The sequence below is a fragment of the Schistocerca piceifrons genome, chromosome 1 (assembly GCF_021461385.2).
Source record: "Schistocerca piceifrons isolate TAMUIC-IGC-003096 chromosome 1, iqSchPice1.1, whole genome shotgun sequence".
Lineage (NCBI taxonomy): Eukaryota > Metazoa > Arthropoda > Insecta > Orthoptera > Acrididae > Schistocerca > Schistocerca piceifrons.
The window spans coordinates 429,752,081-429,771,214 of NC_060138.1; the positions used below are offsets into that span (position 1 = coordinate 429,752,081).

Genomic DNA, 19,134 nt, shown 5'->3' on the forward strand with positions numbered 1-19,134 from the left:
CCAGTGAAAACCATAGCAGTGAAAAATATGTATGGCTCGGATAAACGAAGAAGTTGTAAAAGTAAGGAAAAAGTTAGCACTGTTCCAATGCAAAAAATTGGGAGACAGAGAAAATGTTCAGCTGAAAGAGGTCTTTAAGTAAGTATCATGATTATATGTGTACATAAAGTAAGGAAACATGCCGCTCACATGCAAATAATACTGGTGCTAGTGTTTCAGATGCCATAAATAGTTTCTGAGTAAGAAAGGATAATTTCATTAATGACTGTATAGCAAATCACAATGGTGATGTACTAGGATGCCAACAACATATTGCGAGTATATTTAATGAATATTTCTGTTCTGACTTCTGTTCTGTTGAAAAATAAGTCAGTGATAATTTCAATAACCACAGACATAATTTTAAGGGTAGTGCTTCTACATTCAGCACATACCTCACACCAGCTGATGGCAATGAATTTAAAATTCTAGTGATGGTATTATGAAATTCTAACCCTATAGGATGTAATGTACTTAATATGAATAACCTAAAGCCCTGCATTGACAACTTATGCAGCCCCCTTTCCAGTGCACTTTATAGGATATTTACTTCAGTCTGACAAAAGTAACCCAGGTAATACACAATAGAATTATCATATTCATTGGTAATCATAATCTAATCTTTGGAAATCAGAACTATGTTGCTGAAAAGGTATCAACTGTGATAGCCACCATACAGTTTATTGGTGAGATAATAACTGCTACTGAGAACAAGGAATATGTTACAGGCTTATTCCTTGATTTTGAAATGGCATTTGACTGAATCAGTATGACAGTTCTTGTAGAGAAATTATGGAACATAAGCATCAGAGGCATTGTTTGTGGTGTAACAAAAATCTTATCTGACTAAGAGGAAGAAATCTTTTACTATTAACAATAAGTGGCACACACAAATCTAGCATTGCTGATAAGAAATAGTGGGTACCACAGGGCTTGGCACAGGGGCACATTTAATTTTTTGATTTATGTGAAAGACAAAAAATATTGCTCCCTAGATTCAAAGATAATTCTGTGTGTCATAAATCAGCTGTACTCAAGCATAAAGATTATGAACAATTAGAAATGTTGTGCAACGGTATTGCAAATGAAATATTTAAGTACTTTAATAAAAGTCACTTCAGTTTTAGCACTAAGAAAACAGCAGTAATGAATTTTGCCTGCAGAAGACAGATTTTGAAACAGAAGTGTGCATGTAAAGTTGCTGGGAATAATAATGCAAGATACACTTCAGTGGGCTATAAATTTTCACTCTCTGGCAAGCAAACTGGCTAAAATACATTTGCAATAAATGTTCTTTGCAAATACTGCAATGATATCGATGTACTGTGGACTGCTTATCTTGTTTTGGTTTCATTTAGTATGAACTATGAAATAGAAGTATGGAGTTCAACAAAACAAGTAAACTTCTCCAAATTTTTAAAGTTGCAGAGAAAGGTTGTAAGATAATTTGTGGTGCATGTTGGGCTGGCAGAAGAGCCAACACTGTGTTACTAGAGGAGGCCAAAATGCACGTGTTTAGCTCATGCAGGCTGGCGTGAGGAGGGAAGGACTATACAGACTTGAGGTCTGGAACATGACAAGGAATTAGAATTCAGAAAGCAGAGGTAATTACTTTGATACTTAACTTTAATCCATTAATGATGAACGTCACTCTTGACGGTACACGATTCACAATGTTATCTGTTCAGAATTCATTCTAATTACTGAATATGGCGCCTTGCTAGGACGTAGCAAATGACGTAGCTGAAGGCTATGCTAAACTGTCGTCTCTGCAAATGAGAGCGTATGCAGGCAGTGAACCATCGCTAGCAAAGTTGGCTGTACCACAGGGGCGAGTGCTAAGGAGTCTCTCTAGACTAGACCTGCTGTGTGGTGGCGCTCGGTCTGCAATCACTGATAGTGGCAACACGCGGGTAAGACGTATACTAACGAACCGGGGCCGATTTAAAGGCTACCACTTAGCAAGTGTGGTGTCTGGCGGTGACACCACATTCCTTCCCCGCAAATCGGCGTACGGTTGTGGTATAAGCCCTCCGTTGGCCGTGGAGAGGATCCCATGTTGGCGTATGCGACGAGGTGGGGAGCCTAACAACGGGCGAGGCTGTGCCACTCGCACCCTGCCATTCGGACCGCGAGGAGCTTGGGAATGCCTGAAAACCTACTCCAGGGCGTCGCCGGCAGGAGAACAGGCGGAGGCAGCAGCGCATCGCCATGGGGCAAAATGGCGAGCCAGTAGATGGGTCCCCAGGGCGCTGACCGGATGGCACCTTCGCTGAAAGCAGACGGCGAGCGGCAGATCCCGTGCGATGACAGAGGCGCAGCTGATTGAGATGCCGGCGCACCTCACCAGAGGCCCCCAAAACCAGATGCATAGAGTGTCCGAGGCGGCGAAGAATGCGCCCTTCGAGCCAACACCGTGAACCTCCATAGTGGCGGTAGTAGACGACATCGCCTGGGGCAAAAGCAGGTGTCTGCTGCTGCACAGGAACCGGATGCGGCGGATGTAGCAAAGATATCAAGGTTTGATGATGGCGACCGTGGAGCAACTCAGCTGGGGAGTGACCATCTCGGGGCTGAGAGCGATACGTGGACAAAAAGAGCAATAACGTGTCCTCCCAAGAATGCGACTCCTTCAACTTCAACATCTGTGGCTTGAAAGTCCTGACCAAACGTTCAGCGGCACCATTTGACTGTGGCGAATACAGCGCGGACGTCAGATGTTGAATACCATTGGCCTTGCAGAATGACTGAAATTCTGCGGACATGAATTGTGGGCCATTGTCGGAAACAATTGTCTGTGGAAGACCTTCAATGCAAAAGATAGCAGATAACGCTTGGATGGTGGCAGATGATGTCGTGGAAGACATCTGGACAACAAAAGGAAAATTACGGAAGGTATCTATCACAACCAACCATCGAGCATTCCAGAATGGACCAGCAAAATCGATGTGTAAGTTTTGCCAAGGGAAAGTGGCTTTTGGCCATACAAAGAATTTCCGCAGTGGTGCTGATTGTTGTTCGGCACACACCATGCAAGAAGAGCACATATTTGTAATCGCGGCATTGATTCCGAACCAAGTACAGTGCTGACGAGCAAGTTGTTTCGTTCTCACTATACCCCAATGTCCTTGGTGGAGAAGCTTTAAGACAGAGGACTGTAATGAATGATCATTATCAGAACGCAACAGCAAAACACCACGTTGAACAAAAAGTCTCTGCTTGTGAGCAAAAAAATTCGGCAAACCAACGGGTCCCTGATCAGTGACTTTGACAAGGGCCATTTCGTAGCAACAAAACGCAGAACAGTACCAAGGACAGGGTCGGCAGTTGTGGCTGTAGCTACACGACGAAAATCAATCTGAAACGATTCGACCACGTCATCGGTTTCCGAATCAATGAACATGCAAGCAAGTTCAGAGGAATCGAATGCCCTATCCTCAGCAACAGGCAAACGGGACAGCGCATCGGCGTTTCCGTGCTTAGCAGTGGACCGATACAAGATATCGTAGTGATACTGCGAGAGGAAAATGATCAGCAGAATGAATTTCTGCACTGTACGTGGAGGTACAGGCTTTTTCGGATGAAAAAGCGATGTCAAAGGTTTGTGGTCTGTGATTATGGTAAAGTGACGACCATACAAGAAGTCGTGAAACTTTGTAACTCCAAATACGAGAGCCAATGCTTCTTTCTCGATTGGTGAATAATTTCTTTGTGCAGACGAGAGCAATTTGGACGCAAAGGCAATAGGGCGATCGTGCGATCCATCTTTGTGCGCAAGCACAGCACCGATCCTGAAATCCAATGCATCCACCATCAACAAAAGGGGCTTCCGGGGATCGAATGGCGTAAGGCAAGTATTGGAAAGCAACGCCTATTTCAACTGGTGAAAGGCACGTTTGCATTCTGTCGTCCAGACGAACGGAACACCTTTACGGCGTAAGCGATGAAGCGGAGCTGAAATGGAAGAGGCATGCGGGACATATTTATGATAATAGTTGATTTTTCCCAGCACACTCTGTAGCTGCTTCAAATTCTGCGGCGAAGGCAAGTCTTGTATGGCACGGAGGTGCGTGGGGCTGGGATGTATGCCTTGGGCATTGAGTACATGTCCCAGGTATGGCAAGTCACGAGCAAAAAACACACATTTGTCCTTCCGTAAGCGAAGACCATTTTTCCGCAAGACCTGAAATAATGTTCTGAGATTGGCTAAATGTTCTTCTGCCGTCTTTCCGGAGATCACAATATCGTCCAGATAGTTTGCTGCAGTAGGGACTGACGCACAAACAGTTTGTAGATATTGCTGAAACAATGTAGGGGAGGATGCACACTCAAATGGCAGTCGTTTGAATTGATACAAACCAAGATGCGTGTTAACCACCAAAATGCGCTGGGATTCTTCGTCCACCGATATTTTCAAGTACGCATCTGCTAGGTCCAACTTCGAAAAATATTTGCCCGGGCACAGTTTGTCAAAAATATCTTCCGGGCGGGGTAAAGGAAAAGTTGCAATCACTAGTTGTGGATTCACTGTTGCCTTGAAGTCCACACAAAGTCTCAATTTTCCTGAAGATTTTGGCAAAATTACTAAGGGTGATGCCCAGAGAGAAGCCTGCACACGTTCAGTTACACCTTGTGATTCCAAATCATGTAATGTTTTTGCAACCTCATCACACAATGCGTGGGGAACATTGCGCGCTCTGAAACATTTTGGTTGCGTGTTTACTTTCAGTTCCAAATGTGCTTTATAGTTCTTATCGCAACCGAGGCCCGGTGCAAAAATGTCTGCAAATTCTTCACAGAGACGAGAAACACTGTCTGAAGGCACTGTCTGGTTCACTGATAGGACCTGAGTTACTATACACAAGTTAAACAACTGAAATGAATCGAAACCAAACAAGTTCACTGCAGGAGAAGAACGAAGGACGTAAAATGACACAAGTTTTGTTTGTCCTTTGTGTGTTGCAAGGAGGCTGCACTGTCCTAACACAGGGATCTCTTGACCTGAATAGCTAGTTAACGTAACATTTGCGGCACGCAACGGAGGTGTGCCCAGCTGTTTGTAAGTGTCTTGATTGATCAGTGAAACTCCAATTCCGGTATCGAGTTGGAATGGTATCACTTTGCCGTTAATGTCCAAGTCTAAAAAAAGTTTATTGTCCTGCTGATGACAAGAGCGACTGTCTGGTGCAATGTGATCTGACACCGGTACAAAATCACTTGCGACTTGACGGGAGTTCTGGCAATGTCAACGCACACTATTTGTGGGACGAACACAATCACTGTTAGAGAGAGTGGCACTGGGCGGAGTGGAATGAACGACATGAATATCCATGGGCGAAGTTTCGCAAGCCCGAGTATCCTTGGTTGGATTCCGATTCCGGCGCGAAGCAAAGGGCCTGGAATGGTTTTGAGTTTCCGATCTGAGAATTTTCTGGCAAACACTCTGAACATGTCCTTTTTTATTACAGTAAAAGCAAATAGCTTGGCGTGACGGGCAATTCTCACGCGAATGTTTAGTAGCGCACCGCGGGCATGATTTGAGCGCTGCATTTGCTTGCCGGTGCAGCACATGTGGCTAAGAGCCTGGCGGCAGCGGCACGGCCGGGCGCGAGGGCTGTTTACTGCTCCGTGCAGCTCACCCGGCAGGCCGGTTAACCTGACACACGGCTGGCGAAGTTTCAAATGATTCCTGAGCAAAGTCAAGTGTGTCCTGCCGATCCAATATGTCCATCACTTGTTGAAGGGAGGGATTGACTAATTTCAAAATCTGTTCTCTTATACGAACATCAGAAACATTCTGTGCAATTGCATCATGTACCATAGTATCTGAATATGGGAGTCCACATTGACACTCAAAAGCACAATCCCTAGTAAGGCCTTGCAAGGTTGCAACCCACTCCCGCTTAGTCTCACCTGCTGTACGTTTTGTACGAAAGAAGGTATAGCGTTTCGCAACTACATTGACTGATTGTTTGAAATACGCATCTAATGCAGACAAAATTTCTTCGTAGGACAGAGTTGCTACGTCGCGTCGGGGAAATAATTTGACTGTTACACGGTAGGTTTGCACACCGACGGACGACAAAAGAAAAGGCTGCTGCTCATTATCTTGAATTCTGTAGGTGGCGAGATGGAATCCAAATTGGCGTGACCACTCCGTCCAGCTTTCCAGTGCAGCATCAAAACGTCTGAAGGGCGGTGCAACTGCGTTTTGTGGCTCCATTAGCGGTGGAGTGGCAGCTGCCGCATCATTTTGCATTGCACGTTGACCCTGGACGAGCTGTCCAAAGGCATCCAGTAATGCCTAAATCTGTTGATTCTGTAAGCGATAAAATTCGGACAGTACATCTGGAGATTGTGGTGAAGCCATTACACACAGGGCAGGGTCAACGATATACGTCAGCATAGGTAAGAACACCGTTTTGACTCGTCGCCAATGTTGGGTTGCCAGAAGAGCCAACACTGTGTTACTAGAGGAGACCAAAATGCACACGTTTAGCTCACGCAGGCTGGCATGAGGAGGGAAGGACTATACTGACGTGAGGTGTGGAACATGACAAGGAATTAGAATTCAGAAAGCGGACGTAATTACTTTGATACTTAACTTTAATCCATTAATGATGAACGTCGCTCTTGACGGTACACGATTCACAATATTATCCATTCAGAATTCATTCTAATTATTGAATATGGCGCCTTGCTAGGTCGTAGCAAATGACGTAGCTGAAGGCTATGCTAAACTGTTGTCTTTGCAAATGAGAGCGTATGCAGGCAATGAACCATCGCTAGCAAAGTCGGCTGTACCACTGGGGCGAGTGCTAGGGAGTCTCTCTAGACTAGACCTGCCGTGTGGTGGCGCTCGATCTGCAATCACTGATAGTGGCGACACGTGGGTCCGACGTATACTAATGGACCGCGGCCGATTTAAAGGATACCACCTAGCAAGTGTGGTGTCTGGCGGTGACACCACAGTGCAAAATTAAGGGACCCTTGTCTCACTCCATTCTCTTAAATTGGCATGTTAGCCTTTATAAATTTGTTGTTTAAATTGAACATGTTGGCCTGAACCTTAATATATAAGCTCTAACGAAAATTGTATATAAATGCCTCATATATGTACTGTATATTAGTATTATTTACTGAACATGGTGATTCAAGAGAGTCTCATAGAACAAACAGGGTGAACCAGAATTCTACCTAAAAATTTTCCGAGGTGTTAGTATGGACCAAAACAAGGAAAAAATAAACATGGGCTCTAAAATGCATATGTTAACAGTTGTGAGCACCTGTTCATAATTGCTACTGTGAAACACATCTCACGTACTGAACAAGTACTCTTAGCTCTTAAGGTCGCTTTAGAGTCCTTGTCTAGTAGACATTTTTTTCTTGTTTTGGTCCATACTTGCATCTCTCAAAATATGGAAAGCAAAGAAATATATATATATATATATATATAATCACAAGCAGACATACTTTTTTCCCCCTAAGGTAAGTCTTTCCGCTCCCGGGATTGGAATGACTCCTTACCCTCTCCCTTAAAACCCATATTTAAATATGTCTGCTTGTGTCTGTATATGTGTGGATGGATATGTGTGTGTGTGGGCGAGTGTATACCTGTCCTTTTTTCCCCCTAAGGTAAGTCTTTCCGCTTCCGGGATTGGAATGACTCCTTACCCTCTCCCTTAAAACCCACATCCTTTCGTCTTTCCCTCTCCTTCCCTCTTTCCTGATGAGGCAACAGTTTGTTGCGAAAGCTTGAATTTTGTGTGTATGTTTGTGTTCGTTTGTGTGTCTGTCGACCTGCCAGCACTTTCATTTGGTAAGTCACATCATCTTTGTTTATATATATATATATTGGAAGGAAACATCCCACGTGGGAAAAAATATATATATTAAAAAAAAACAAAGATGCTGTAACTTACCAAATGAGAAAGCGCTGGTAGATAGACACAATAAAAAACACACACACAAATTTCAAGCTTTCGCAACCCAAGGTTGCTTCATCAGGAAAGAGGGAAGGAGAGGGAAAGACGAAAGGACGTGGGTTTTAAGGGAGAGGGTAAGGAATCATTCCAATCCCAGGAGCGGAAAGACTTACCTTAGGGGGAAAAAAGATAGGTATACACTCGCGCCCCCCCCCCCCCCCCCACGCACGCGTGCGCGTGCGCGCGCACACACACACACACACACACACACACACACACACACACACACACACACACACACATCCATCCGCAGACACTGGCATTTACACATGTCTGCCTGTGTCTGGATATGTGCGGATGGGTGTGTGTGTGTGTGTGTGTGTGTGTGTGTGTGTGTGTGTGTGTGTGTGTGTGCGCGCGTGTGTGTGTGTGTGTGTGTGTGTGTGTGTGTGGGTGTGTGTGTGGGTGTGGGCAAGCCTTTCTGCTCCTGGGATTGGAATGACTCCTTACCCTCTCTTCGTCTTTCCCTCTCCTTCCCTCTTTCCTGATGAAGCAACCTTGGGTTGCGAAAGCTTGAAATTTGTGCGTGTGTTTTTTTTATTGGTCTATCTACCGCCACTATATATATATAATGGAAGGAAACATTCCACGTGGGAAAAATTATATATAAATACAAAGATGAGGTGACTTACCGAACAAAAACGCTGGCAGGTCGATAGACACACAAACAAACACAAACATACACACAAAATTCAAGCTTTCGCAACAAATTGTTGCCTCATCAGGAAAGAGGGAAGGAGAGGGGAAGACGAAAGGAAGTGGGTTTTAAAGGAGAGGGTAAGGAGTCATTCCAATCCCGGGAGCGGAAAGACTTACCTTAGGGGGAAAAAAGGACAGGTATACACTCGCACACACGCACATATCCATCCACACATACAGACACAAGCAGACATATTTGTGGGGGGAGTAGCGACGCCATCTGTGCGTTCACGCACTCAACAGGTCAGTCGGCATCAAGCCGTGGTCGAGTGAACGTCGTACCTGCGCTAGTTTAGTTTTTGTGGCTGTTTGAAATGTGTGCTGCAATAGAAAACCCCGCCAAATGTGAAGTGCGTGCTGTCATAAGGTTTGTTACAGCCAAAGGATATTCTGCAGCAGCTATTCATCGTGAGCTTTGTGCCGTGTACGGACCAAGAGTTATGAGTGAAGGAGTTGTCCATGAATGGGTACGTTTATTTAAAAGTGGACGAGAAAACGTTCATGATGAAGAGAGGAGTGGTAGACCATCATTGGTGACTGACGAACTCGTTCAGACAGTTGATGCAAAAGTTCGTGAAAATCGACGTTTCTCAGTGTCGGAGTTGTCTACTGGTTTTCCACAGATTTCTAAGACTCTTGTACGAGATAGTGACAGCAAGATTGGGTTACCGTAAGTTCTGTGCACGATGCGGTCACAGGCTGGCTCCAGGCACAAGCGGGTGATTTTTATGCAGAAGGAATTTCAAAGCTTGTGAAGAGATACGATAAGTGCCTCAATCGCTATGGAGACTACGTACAAAAATAGTGCAAAGATGTAGTTGTAAGATGTATATATTAAAATATTTTTATTTAACTTGGTGTATTTTTTTAAATCAACCGGAGGTTACTTTCTGAACGGCCCTCGTAAAACACCCACCCATGAGCAAAGCAAACCTTTGATAGTCGTGCTACCCTTGAACAGCAGATAGACAGTGCATCGGCAAGTCAAGGTTGAAACCACAGTATATAGAGTAATTAGCTAAATGCACGTGGCCCATATCACACACTACTGTGTACTGCACTGCAGGCTAGCTCAACCTTAACTTGCCGCTGCATTGTTCATCTCCTCCCACATGTACCTGGCAATGTTTGCGAGAGAGTACTTGTATTAGAAGACATGCAATAACCTTTTACCAAGATCTGAAGATGATAACCACGCTTACCGAAACCAGTAATAGACAAAGTTGTTTAGAAGCAATCTTGGATAAGAAATTTACCTTCTCTCAAGTAATTCTATGCCCCGTTTTGTCACCCTTCATGGTAAGTCATCCTGGGCTCACATTTCAGCAAGACAATGTCTGCTGCACACAGTGAGAGATTCTACTGCTTGTCTTTGTGTTTGCCAAATCCTACCTTGACCAGCAAGGTTGCTGGATCTCTCACCACTTTAGAATGTTTGCAGTGTTATGGACAGGGCTCTCTCACCAGCTTGGGATTTTGACAATCTAATGTACCAAATAGACAGAATTTGGCATGATATTCCACAGGAGGACACTCAACAACTTATCACTACTGTGTTGACTTGCTCAATTTGTTATCTCTTTCTCATGAATAAATCATCCAGTTGTTCTGAAACTGTAATCATTTGTTTGTCTGTACATGTAAGCCACATCAACTGATTTCCATCCCGTTCAGATAATTCCTCTGTGGTGCAATGTGGTTTTTTGTCTTGCAGTTTATATCACTTGGTCAACATCAAATAAGTTATGAGGAAGTTTATTGCAAAATTACGATAGTTCAGCTCTTTTCTGAAGTAAGGTTTAATGGTGACCTTTGACATTCTTATCATCATTGTTATTATTATAACAACATTATTCAACATGAAATTTTGTGTGTGTGTGTGTGTATATATATATATATATATATATATATATATATATATACAAAGATGAGGTGACTTACCGAACAAAAACGCTGGCAGGTCGATAGACACACAAACATACACACAAAATTCAAGCTTTCGCAACAAATTGTTGCCTCATCAGGAAAGAGGGAAGGAGAGGGGAAGACGAAAGGAAGTGGGTTTTAAAGGAGAGGGTAAGGAGTCATTCCAATCCCGGGAGCGGAAAGACTTACCTTAGGGGGAAAAAGGACAGGTATACACTCGCACACACGCACATATCCATCCACACATACAGACACAAGCAGACATATTTACATCATCACTACAGGAATGATATCCAGAGGGCCTGAAGAATATCTCTAGATTCTAAATTCTTTTCTTAACACTGGTTCTTGAAATTTTGTGAGCAGTCTCTCTTGGGGTAATTTGCCAGTGTAGATTTTTCAACATTTATACGAGGGCGGTTCAGAAAGTAACCTCCGATTGGTCACAGTGCGGGTTGTGGGGGGAGTAGCGACGCCATCTGTGCGTTCACGCACTCAACAGGTCAGTCGGCATCAAGCCGTGGTCGAGTGAACGTCGTACCTGCGCTAGTTTAGTTTTTGTGGCTGTTTGAAATGTGTGCTGCAATAGAAAACCCCGCCAAATGTGAAGTGCGTGCTGTCATAAGGTTTGTTACAGCCAAAGGATATTCTGCAGCAGCTATTCATCGTGAGCTTTGTGCCGTGTACGGACCAAGAGTTATGAGTGAAGGAGTTGTCCATGAATGGGTACGTTTATTTAAAAGTGGACGAGAAAACGTTCATGATGAAGAGAGGAGTGGTAGACCATCATTAAGAAAAGAATTTAGAATCTAGAGATATTCTTCAGGCCCTCTGGATATCATTCCTGTAGTGATTGTAAAGACAAAATTAGGCTGATTACAGTGCACATAAAAGCATTTAAGTGGTCATTTTTTCCCACACTCTTTATGCGATTGGGATAGGAAGGAACCCTAACATGTGGTGGCATTTGTAGTGCACTTCAGAGTGGATTGCAAAGTATGTATGTAGATATAGGTGAATGTCTCGCACATTATGAACAGGTGGTGTGTGTACCTCTAAATTTTGCTGCTAGAATCTGTAAACTGCACTGAACATCTTCAAGCCATAAATGTTTTAATGTAATGGATTTATTGTAATATCTTGTGTAGATTATATGTACGACTTCCTTTGTTCAGTGGTTGTCTTGTGCCATATTTGAATTTGCTATTTGAAATGCATCCATACCCTTCTGTTAACGTGTTGTACACTGTTAGAAATGGAAGTGGACATTTTCATGGGATAGAGATTCTGACTCACATTTAATTGTAAATAAATATGAAGTTTCGTAGAACTTACTGCATGCATAGTGAATGTGTTTGGTGCTTCTCAAAACACATTGCTTGGGTGCTTTGTAATTGTGAATTGCAGTTTCTCGTTTGTAATGTATACTCTTCTTTTCCCAGGTGTACTGGTTTTGTGACAATGAAAGTTGGAAAAGCGGCAGCAGTTGCAGTTGGAGGTGGCATTATTTTGTTACAGATTGCAAATCATAAAGGTTATTTGAAAATTAACTGGGATAAAGTTCACAAAGAAGTAGATAAACTTGCTGATAAGGTAGAAGAAAAAGCTACAGGAGATGGTCCCAAATTCTTGGACAAGGTTAGAGTAGACTATGTATTGTAAATTAAGTATTTACATTCTGCATTTTTGTTAAAGTGAACTTTCACGTACCTAAATCTATGTGACTTTTCAGGACACTTTGTTTTGTAAAGATATACTTTCCTTGGAATCTGCGTGTACTTTGACTTGTTAAATTGTACTTAAGATAGAATGTAGGTACACTGTTCTCCATCTCTTGCTTTCTAGAAATAGTGTATGTCCTTTAGTTTCAGTGACTTAAAACAAAGTTAAAGGGTTTGTATAAAAGGTAATGAGACTGATTTTTTGCTGACACGATTGTACATCGCAACCTGCGCTCACCCAGGGGTTGGTGGTCGGTGGTGTCTGGGCGAAAACGCGTTGCGTGCCGGTTACCTGTGGCCTCCTGCTTTGGCAGCATCGTGCGTTGAGTGGACACTTCGCAAAGTCGTTGGCCATGGCACAACATGCAGCAAATGGTCAAGCAATGTTACGCCATCAAGTTTTGTGTGTGACTAGGAAAATCAGTTACGGAAACGTTGGATATGTGTCGGAAAGCCTACGGCGATGGTTGCCTGTCAAAAGCCCAGGTTTTCAGGTGGGTGAAGAGCTTCAAAGAGGGCCAGGACAGCATTGAGGACAAGAACTGCTCCAGACACCCGTCAACCAGCAAAACTGATGAAAACATTGACCAAATGCGCATTTTATTGAATACTGACTGTAGGATGAGTGTCAGAATGATAGCAGATGACTTTGGATTTGATAAAATGACAAGGCACATCATCACCAAAGAATTGTCGATAAGGAAGAAATGCGCCAAGATGGTCCCGAAGATTTTGTCAAGCATTCAAAAGCAAGTATGTGTGGATGCCTCCCAAGACAGTCTCCATAGCCTTGAAGCTGATCTGGAATTTTTTTGATTAAGTTTTCGACAGAGATAAATCGTGGTGTTTCAGTACAACCGGGAGGCAAAGCGCATGAGTGCCAAATGGCTCACCGCAGCATCCCCACGTCCAAAAAGGGTCGCATGAGCAAATCGAAGGTGAAAGCCATGCTGATTGTGTTTTTCAATGTCGGTGGCATGTTTCATCATGAGTTTATGTCCCAAGGCTAAACTGTCAATGGTGCTTCGTATTGCAAAGTGCTCAAGAGACTAAATCCAGGGTCCATCGCATTAGGCTAGCCATCGCCGATGATTGGAAGCTGCATCATGGCAACATGCTGAATCACACCTCCTTCATGGTGGGATTACAATAATCACCCCCCTTACAGGCCCAATGTGGCCCCGCCAGTCTTCCTTTTGTTCCCCAAACTAAAAACTTCCCTGAAAGAACGCCATCGTGGGACCTTGGAGAAGGACCAAGCTGCCACAATGAGGGGTTTTGAAGGCCACGCTAGACTCAGCATCCGCAGCAGCGTTTGAAGCATGGAAATCTCATACGCAGGGTGTTGTTGACTCTCAAGGGTTATGCATTGAAGAGTACTAAGTGGTTGTAGCAATATCTACAATAAATTTTGTTTCACAAGCCCAGTCTCATTACTGTTTATACATGAGAATACTCTCCAGTTTATCACCTTTTAGACATCATAATACAGGGCTGTATTAAATATTGCTTACTCGATACACATCACTGATACAGCTTTAAGCAAAGTTAATCTTGTAAGATATTTTATTTTAACCTGTTTCCTAATGAAACCATAGCCATGGAAGGAACAGTTTTGTTATTTCGTAATCTTTCTGGATGCCCCATGTGGCTGACCTGGAATCTATTGGAAAACAAAATGCTTTCATTATGTTTCAAATAAGAAAAGTGAACCAGTTACAAAAAAAAGTAACTGGTGTAGTAGTGTAGCTATTTGACTACCGTATTTACTCGAATCTAAGCCGCATTTGAATCTAAGCCGCACCTGAAAAATGAGACTCGAAATCAAGAAAAAAAAATTTTCCTGAATCTAAGCCACACCTGAAATTTGAGACTCAAAATTCAAGGGGAGAAAAAAGTTTTAGGCCGCATCTCTAAATCGGAACAAAGTTTGTCCGTTGTAATATGAGACACAATTTAGGTCGAATGAATGACTACACAGCTAGTAGTTTGGTTCGAGTCGTAAGCTTAGCAGTTAAGCTTTACCAGGTAGCCATTGCTATGCGCCAGGCGCTCCGTCTGTATTTATACGGGTACCCTTCCTTTTTCACGTGCTTCATCTGGTTTGAATTGATTGCTTATTTTTCTTTGATCTGATAAGCGCCGTTTTCTTTGTTATAGGTGTTTACGTCACTTTAAGCTGAAAATGCATTACTGTACTGTGTCATGCATTGTTTGTCGCATTCTGATAGTGCGTGTTTACGGCCTGTCGCCGCTTGCGGCATGGCTTGCTTCTGTGCGCGCTACTGCCGCTTAAAAGTTAAAAAAAAAGAAGAGAGGAATCGTCTCATTAGCGAAACAATGGCAAGAGACTGCTATTTGTTGTCACTTACACTGCTGCTTTCTTTGATAATGATCAACAAGAACCAAATAATAGATTGCGTATGATAGAAGATGTTCTGAATGAGAGTTTAGCGAAAAATTTTCTCAGTTTGAAAATCTTTGCAGGTGCCTCTTTAGTACATTACATTCTGCACAGAAATTAGTCATCTTAGATTTAAAAATTTAGTCAATTTCCGTGCTTCATTTCTGACTGAATCACTATTAGGCATAAGAATAATACGAATGTAAACATGACATGATATGTATATTCCTCCGCGTTTGCTGTTGTCTCACTCTAGTTTCGTAGTTTATTAGGCAGACAGGATTTAAATGAGATAGCAGCAAACACAAAATAATACATGGCAAAATGTTTATATTCGTATTATTCTTATGGTGAAGAGAATACTGCATGTGATTCACAATTCATAAAAGTTGCTATTAGCAACCATCTCTTCTCACAGGTAGGAAAAAATTCAGAATGTAGAGTTGGCCATATTGACAAACATCCCAAACAATCTTGCCAGTCAGATTTTCGTAGTACATTGAAATGCTACTACATTCGAAGATGAGCAATATGGAATTTGTATTTACTTCGTTGGATAATGTATGAAAATGCAGTGCTCGAAACTCGGGGCGGAGGGAAAAAGCTCGTCTTTTACCTCTCTCTCTCTCTCTCTCTCTCTCTCTCTCTCTCTTTTTCTCTTTCTCTTTGTCTTTCTTTTTCCACAGAGGTTTTGGAGCCAGTATTTATCTTTGTGCCTACAAAGCCTGCCTGTGTAGCGCTACATATATTCGACGGCAGAAGTTAGTTGTGGCGGCACCCACCAACATTTTTCAGAACTTCCGCTTGCTTTGCACTCGATTCTAAGTCGTTGGCGGTTTTTTGGATTACAAAAACCAGAAAAAAAAGTGCGGCTTAGATTCAAGTAAATACGGTAAGTACTGACACACTTGAAGCCTTTCAACTTAAGTCCTTCCTTTTTGCATATTTGTCAAAATCCTGTATTTGGGGTGCAGTCCTGCAAAAAAAGTGACAGCCTTGTCATAAAACTTCATTTTCTGCAGTGGTATAGTAACTGCCACAGGGGCACCGCAATCTCTGTTCACCACTACTTGTTACCTGTTCAGTCTATGTGAACTTAATTTATGAAGTGGATAGATTGCTTCTCACCATATAGATGAGATGTTGAGCTGCAGACAGGCACAATGAAAAGGCTTCGTTCGCTTCTGATCAGTGCCCACTTCTTGCACAATTTTTGTAATTTAGAAAAAGTTTGTCGGACTTTGTTACCTGCTGTGCATTAATTGTGGTTTCCATACATTGTGGTAAGCCTGAGGATTTATCCTGCAAGTCCATGTTTAGTTACATTGGTTTGACAACCAAGCTTCAGGGATTTAGAGGTTTCAGTTTCTGCTTTTGTAACTCGTTGTTTATGGCCGTTTAATGTTATTGAAGGTAGCTTCTGAGTTTACTTTACTATTGGCTGTTGATCGTTTGTTATTGAAATCATATTTTGATGTATTATAGAACATCACTGGTAGAACAGTGACAAAGTACCATATTTATTTGTAATCAAATTACATTTCTACAGCTTCCTTAACAGCCATTGTAGTTTTCCTGGGGAAGCTGTGAGAGGTAAATTATGCAGCCAGACAGGCAGCAGCAGAATTCTGTACAGTTCATCATTTGTAGTATAGATTGCTAGATTTGAGACAAGTTATCCATGTTTCACTAAAGTTTCACTAAACTCCTTGACCATTTTCATTTGAAGACTTGATCATGTGTGCTTCAATGTGGTGGTATATGTATACTCCTCTTGTGGGTCAGTATCTCAAGTTTGCTGAATTGCTTAATGTCATCTTAATATGACAAGAAAGGAGCAGTTGGAGAATCTATGTTTTGAAAGCAGTGTTTCATGTTACACATTATAATTCTTTATGAGCTGATTATTGCAAACCAAGATCCCTATTTTCCAGACATTTCTATTTCAAAGCATGTGAAAATTTTATTCAGCTATGGGAAATACCTTGAGTTTTCCAGACTGCAGTTTGTAGTTTCCTAGAATACGGTAATGTTGCTTGGGTGCTAGATAAGTATCTAAGTAGAAGCTAGATATAATCCCAAGTTTCTCTCTCCACAGGCACTTAACATAATTGTCATCTTTAGCCCCTTTTTTTATGTGAGAGAGAATGCCAAATGAAACTTAAGATTCAGATTACATGTTAAAATCAGTTTGCTTATGATTAACTGTGAGAATTTTTTAATTGATTGTAGGAATTTGATGACATACCAATTCCAAATGGGCCTCATTGAGTAAACCTCTTGGGCTTTATATAAACAATCTGTATATATATATTTTTTTTTAAATCTTGTAGTTATGGGAAAAATCTTCAGATAACATAAAATGATCTGAAAGTCTTTTTGTATAGTGGAACTACAGAGCAAGATTTATACACATCTGTTGTTTGCTTGCTTATCTGTTGTTGAAGTTTTTCTCAGCATGGTTAAAGGTTGTATTTCCTGATGTGGTTTGTTTGGTATTATATTCCTTTTTGAAGAAAATAAATAAAAGCTAGGGAGGTCATGGAATTACTTACATATGCATTTTACTGGTAACAAAATTAGTTCTTCATTTAATCCTTAACATCAAAATATAATTTGAAAGGTAAATAGTGGAACTGCCCTATGCAGAGAAGTATGTTGAGACTGCTCCACATTCAAACCAATAATTTTGATAATTTTGTAGCATCAGTTACTGATAAATAATTGTTCAAAGTAGTAGCTGTTGTTACCCTCTTGTTGCAAGAAAATGAACATGAATATGTTAAAAATTGTTAACCGAGCAGTTCAAGTATAGTGCGCAAAACACTGCCTCGTGAATTTTTGAATAGTTTCTTTTCCTGTTGTTGATTAATACGGTGTAATCATAATTTGGTTTTGTGTCACCAATATGTGATTTTTCTGAATCTAATATTTTTAACAATACAATTTATGCATGATGTATTGTTCACGCCGCTCAACAATCGCTGTTAAACTGTAAAAATTGCTTAGTCCGGATGGTAAGCGCAACCCTTTTCAGGTAGCTCCTGAGTTGCACAAAATTTTTCTATGTTTTTTAACAGAAGCAATTATGCATGAAATTTTAAGAGAAATTTAAATTTTGGGCAGTTGCCATTTGTAACCAAACAGTAAATTAAAAATTTTCTGTGTCTGAGAGTATTATAATGGAAAATAACAAGTAAAGGTGAAATAATGCACTGAAATATTATCTCCCTTAAGTTGTGCTCCACAACATTTTTTTTTTTTACAAAAGAAATTTTGTAAGATGATATCCCATAAAGCTGCTAAAATTTTTATTGTTCTACAAATAATTTTGACAGTATGTTGTGGTTTGACAGACTGAAATTTTTTAAATAGTATATATAAAGTCTACAATTTTAAAATATGTAAGGTATCTCTTTGGCACTGTGAAAGTAAGTGGCAGTGGAGTATGGCATGACATCATCTAATCCAAGGCTAGTCCTGTTCAACTATTACTAGGAGGATAAAGCCTATGACTTGCTTAAGTGAAATAAAAAATATTATTTGACTTGTTTAGTAGTACCCTGCATGGTGCTCATGCTTTAGTATGTAAGACAATCTGCCAGCTGAACTTCAAGTGACACAAAACCATGATACATGAAGAAAAGTTGTATGAGAGCTCCGTTGAAATCTCTTCAATGCTTGAATCATTTGGCTGACATTATTATTAGCAAAAGAATGTCAAATTTGGTGATTTATGCACTTGTAATTGCTGTATCCTGCGAAACTTTATTACGGTGATTTTGATCTCAACCTGTTACTTAAAGTGCACTTTTACCAGACGTTAACTCAACAGTAATTGTAAATTTATAAAAGCAATTGTCACTGGAGTGCGAGTTGATCACTGCAGAGCACAAGTAGAGCTCTGGTGAACTAGTGTGATGTTACTGGTAATTCCATGACACAAGAAGAAAACAATGTGAAACATGACCCTAAAATTTATTGTCAAAGTGGGACGAAAGCTGCCATGATCAATGGAAACTGAATTTCATTGTTAAGGAGACATTCATGGCTGTGGTCCATGTACTTTCATATTGCAATGAGAGCAGTTGAGTATTTATAGACTGCTCTTTTGTGGAATTTTTTTCTTTTTTCTTGGAGGGGGATTTTGATTAGGATTACATTATAGTGAAAAGAAAAGATGTGCACCATAAGAAAATGGGAATGAATATGTATGAAAGTTAAAAGGAGAGCGGTTATAAAATGATAAAGAAAAGGTTGTGATTCTCAATAGCATAATGTAAAGCAAATGGACATAGCTTTTTTGTGTAGGTTTGTAGCAGAATATGCTGAATAATTTTTTCCTTGTTTAATTTTTTAG

The 19,134-nt window shown here is 41.3% G+C and overlaps 1 protein-coding gene across 1 annotated transcript in view; it reads left to right on the forward strand.

Annotated features, from left to right (window-relative positions):
• LOC124790282 (FUN14 domain-containing protein 1) overlaps positions 1-19,134 on the forward strand; it is an 86,772-nt gene that overhangs the window by 34,752 nt on the left and 32,886 nt on the right. Inside the window, exon 3 of the mRNA XM_047257772.1 lies at positions 12,092-12,287. Coding sequence (XP_047113728.1) covers positions 12,092-12,287 — 196 coding nt within the window. The remainder of the gene's footprint in view (positions 1-12,091; positions 12,288-19,134) is intronic.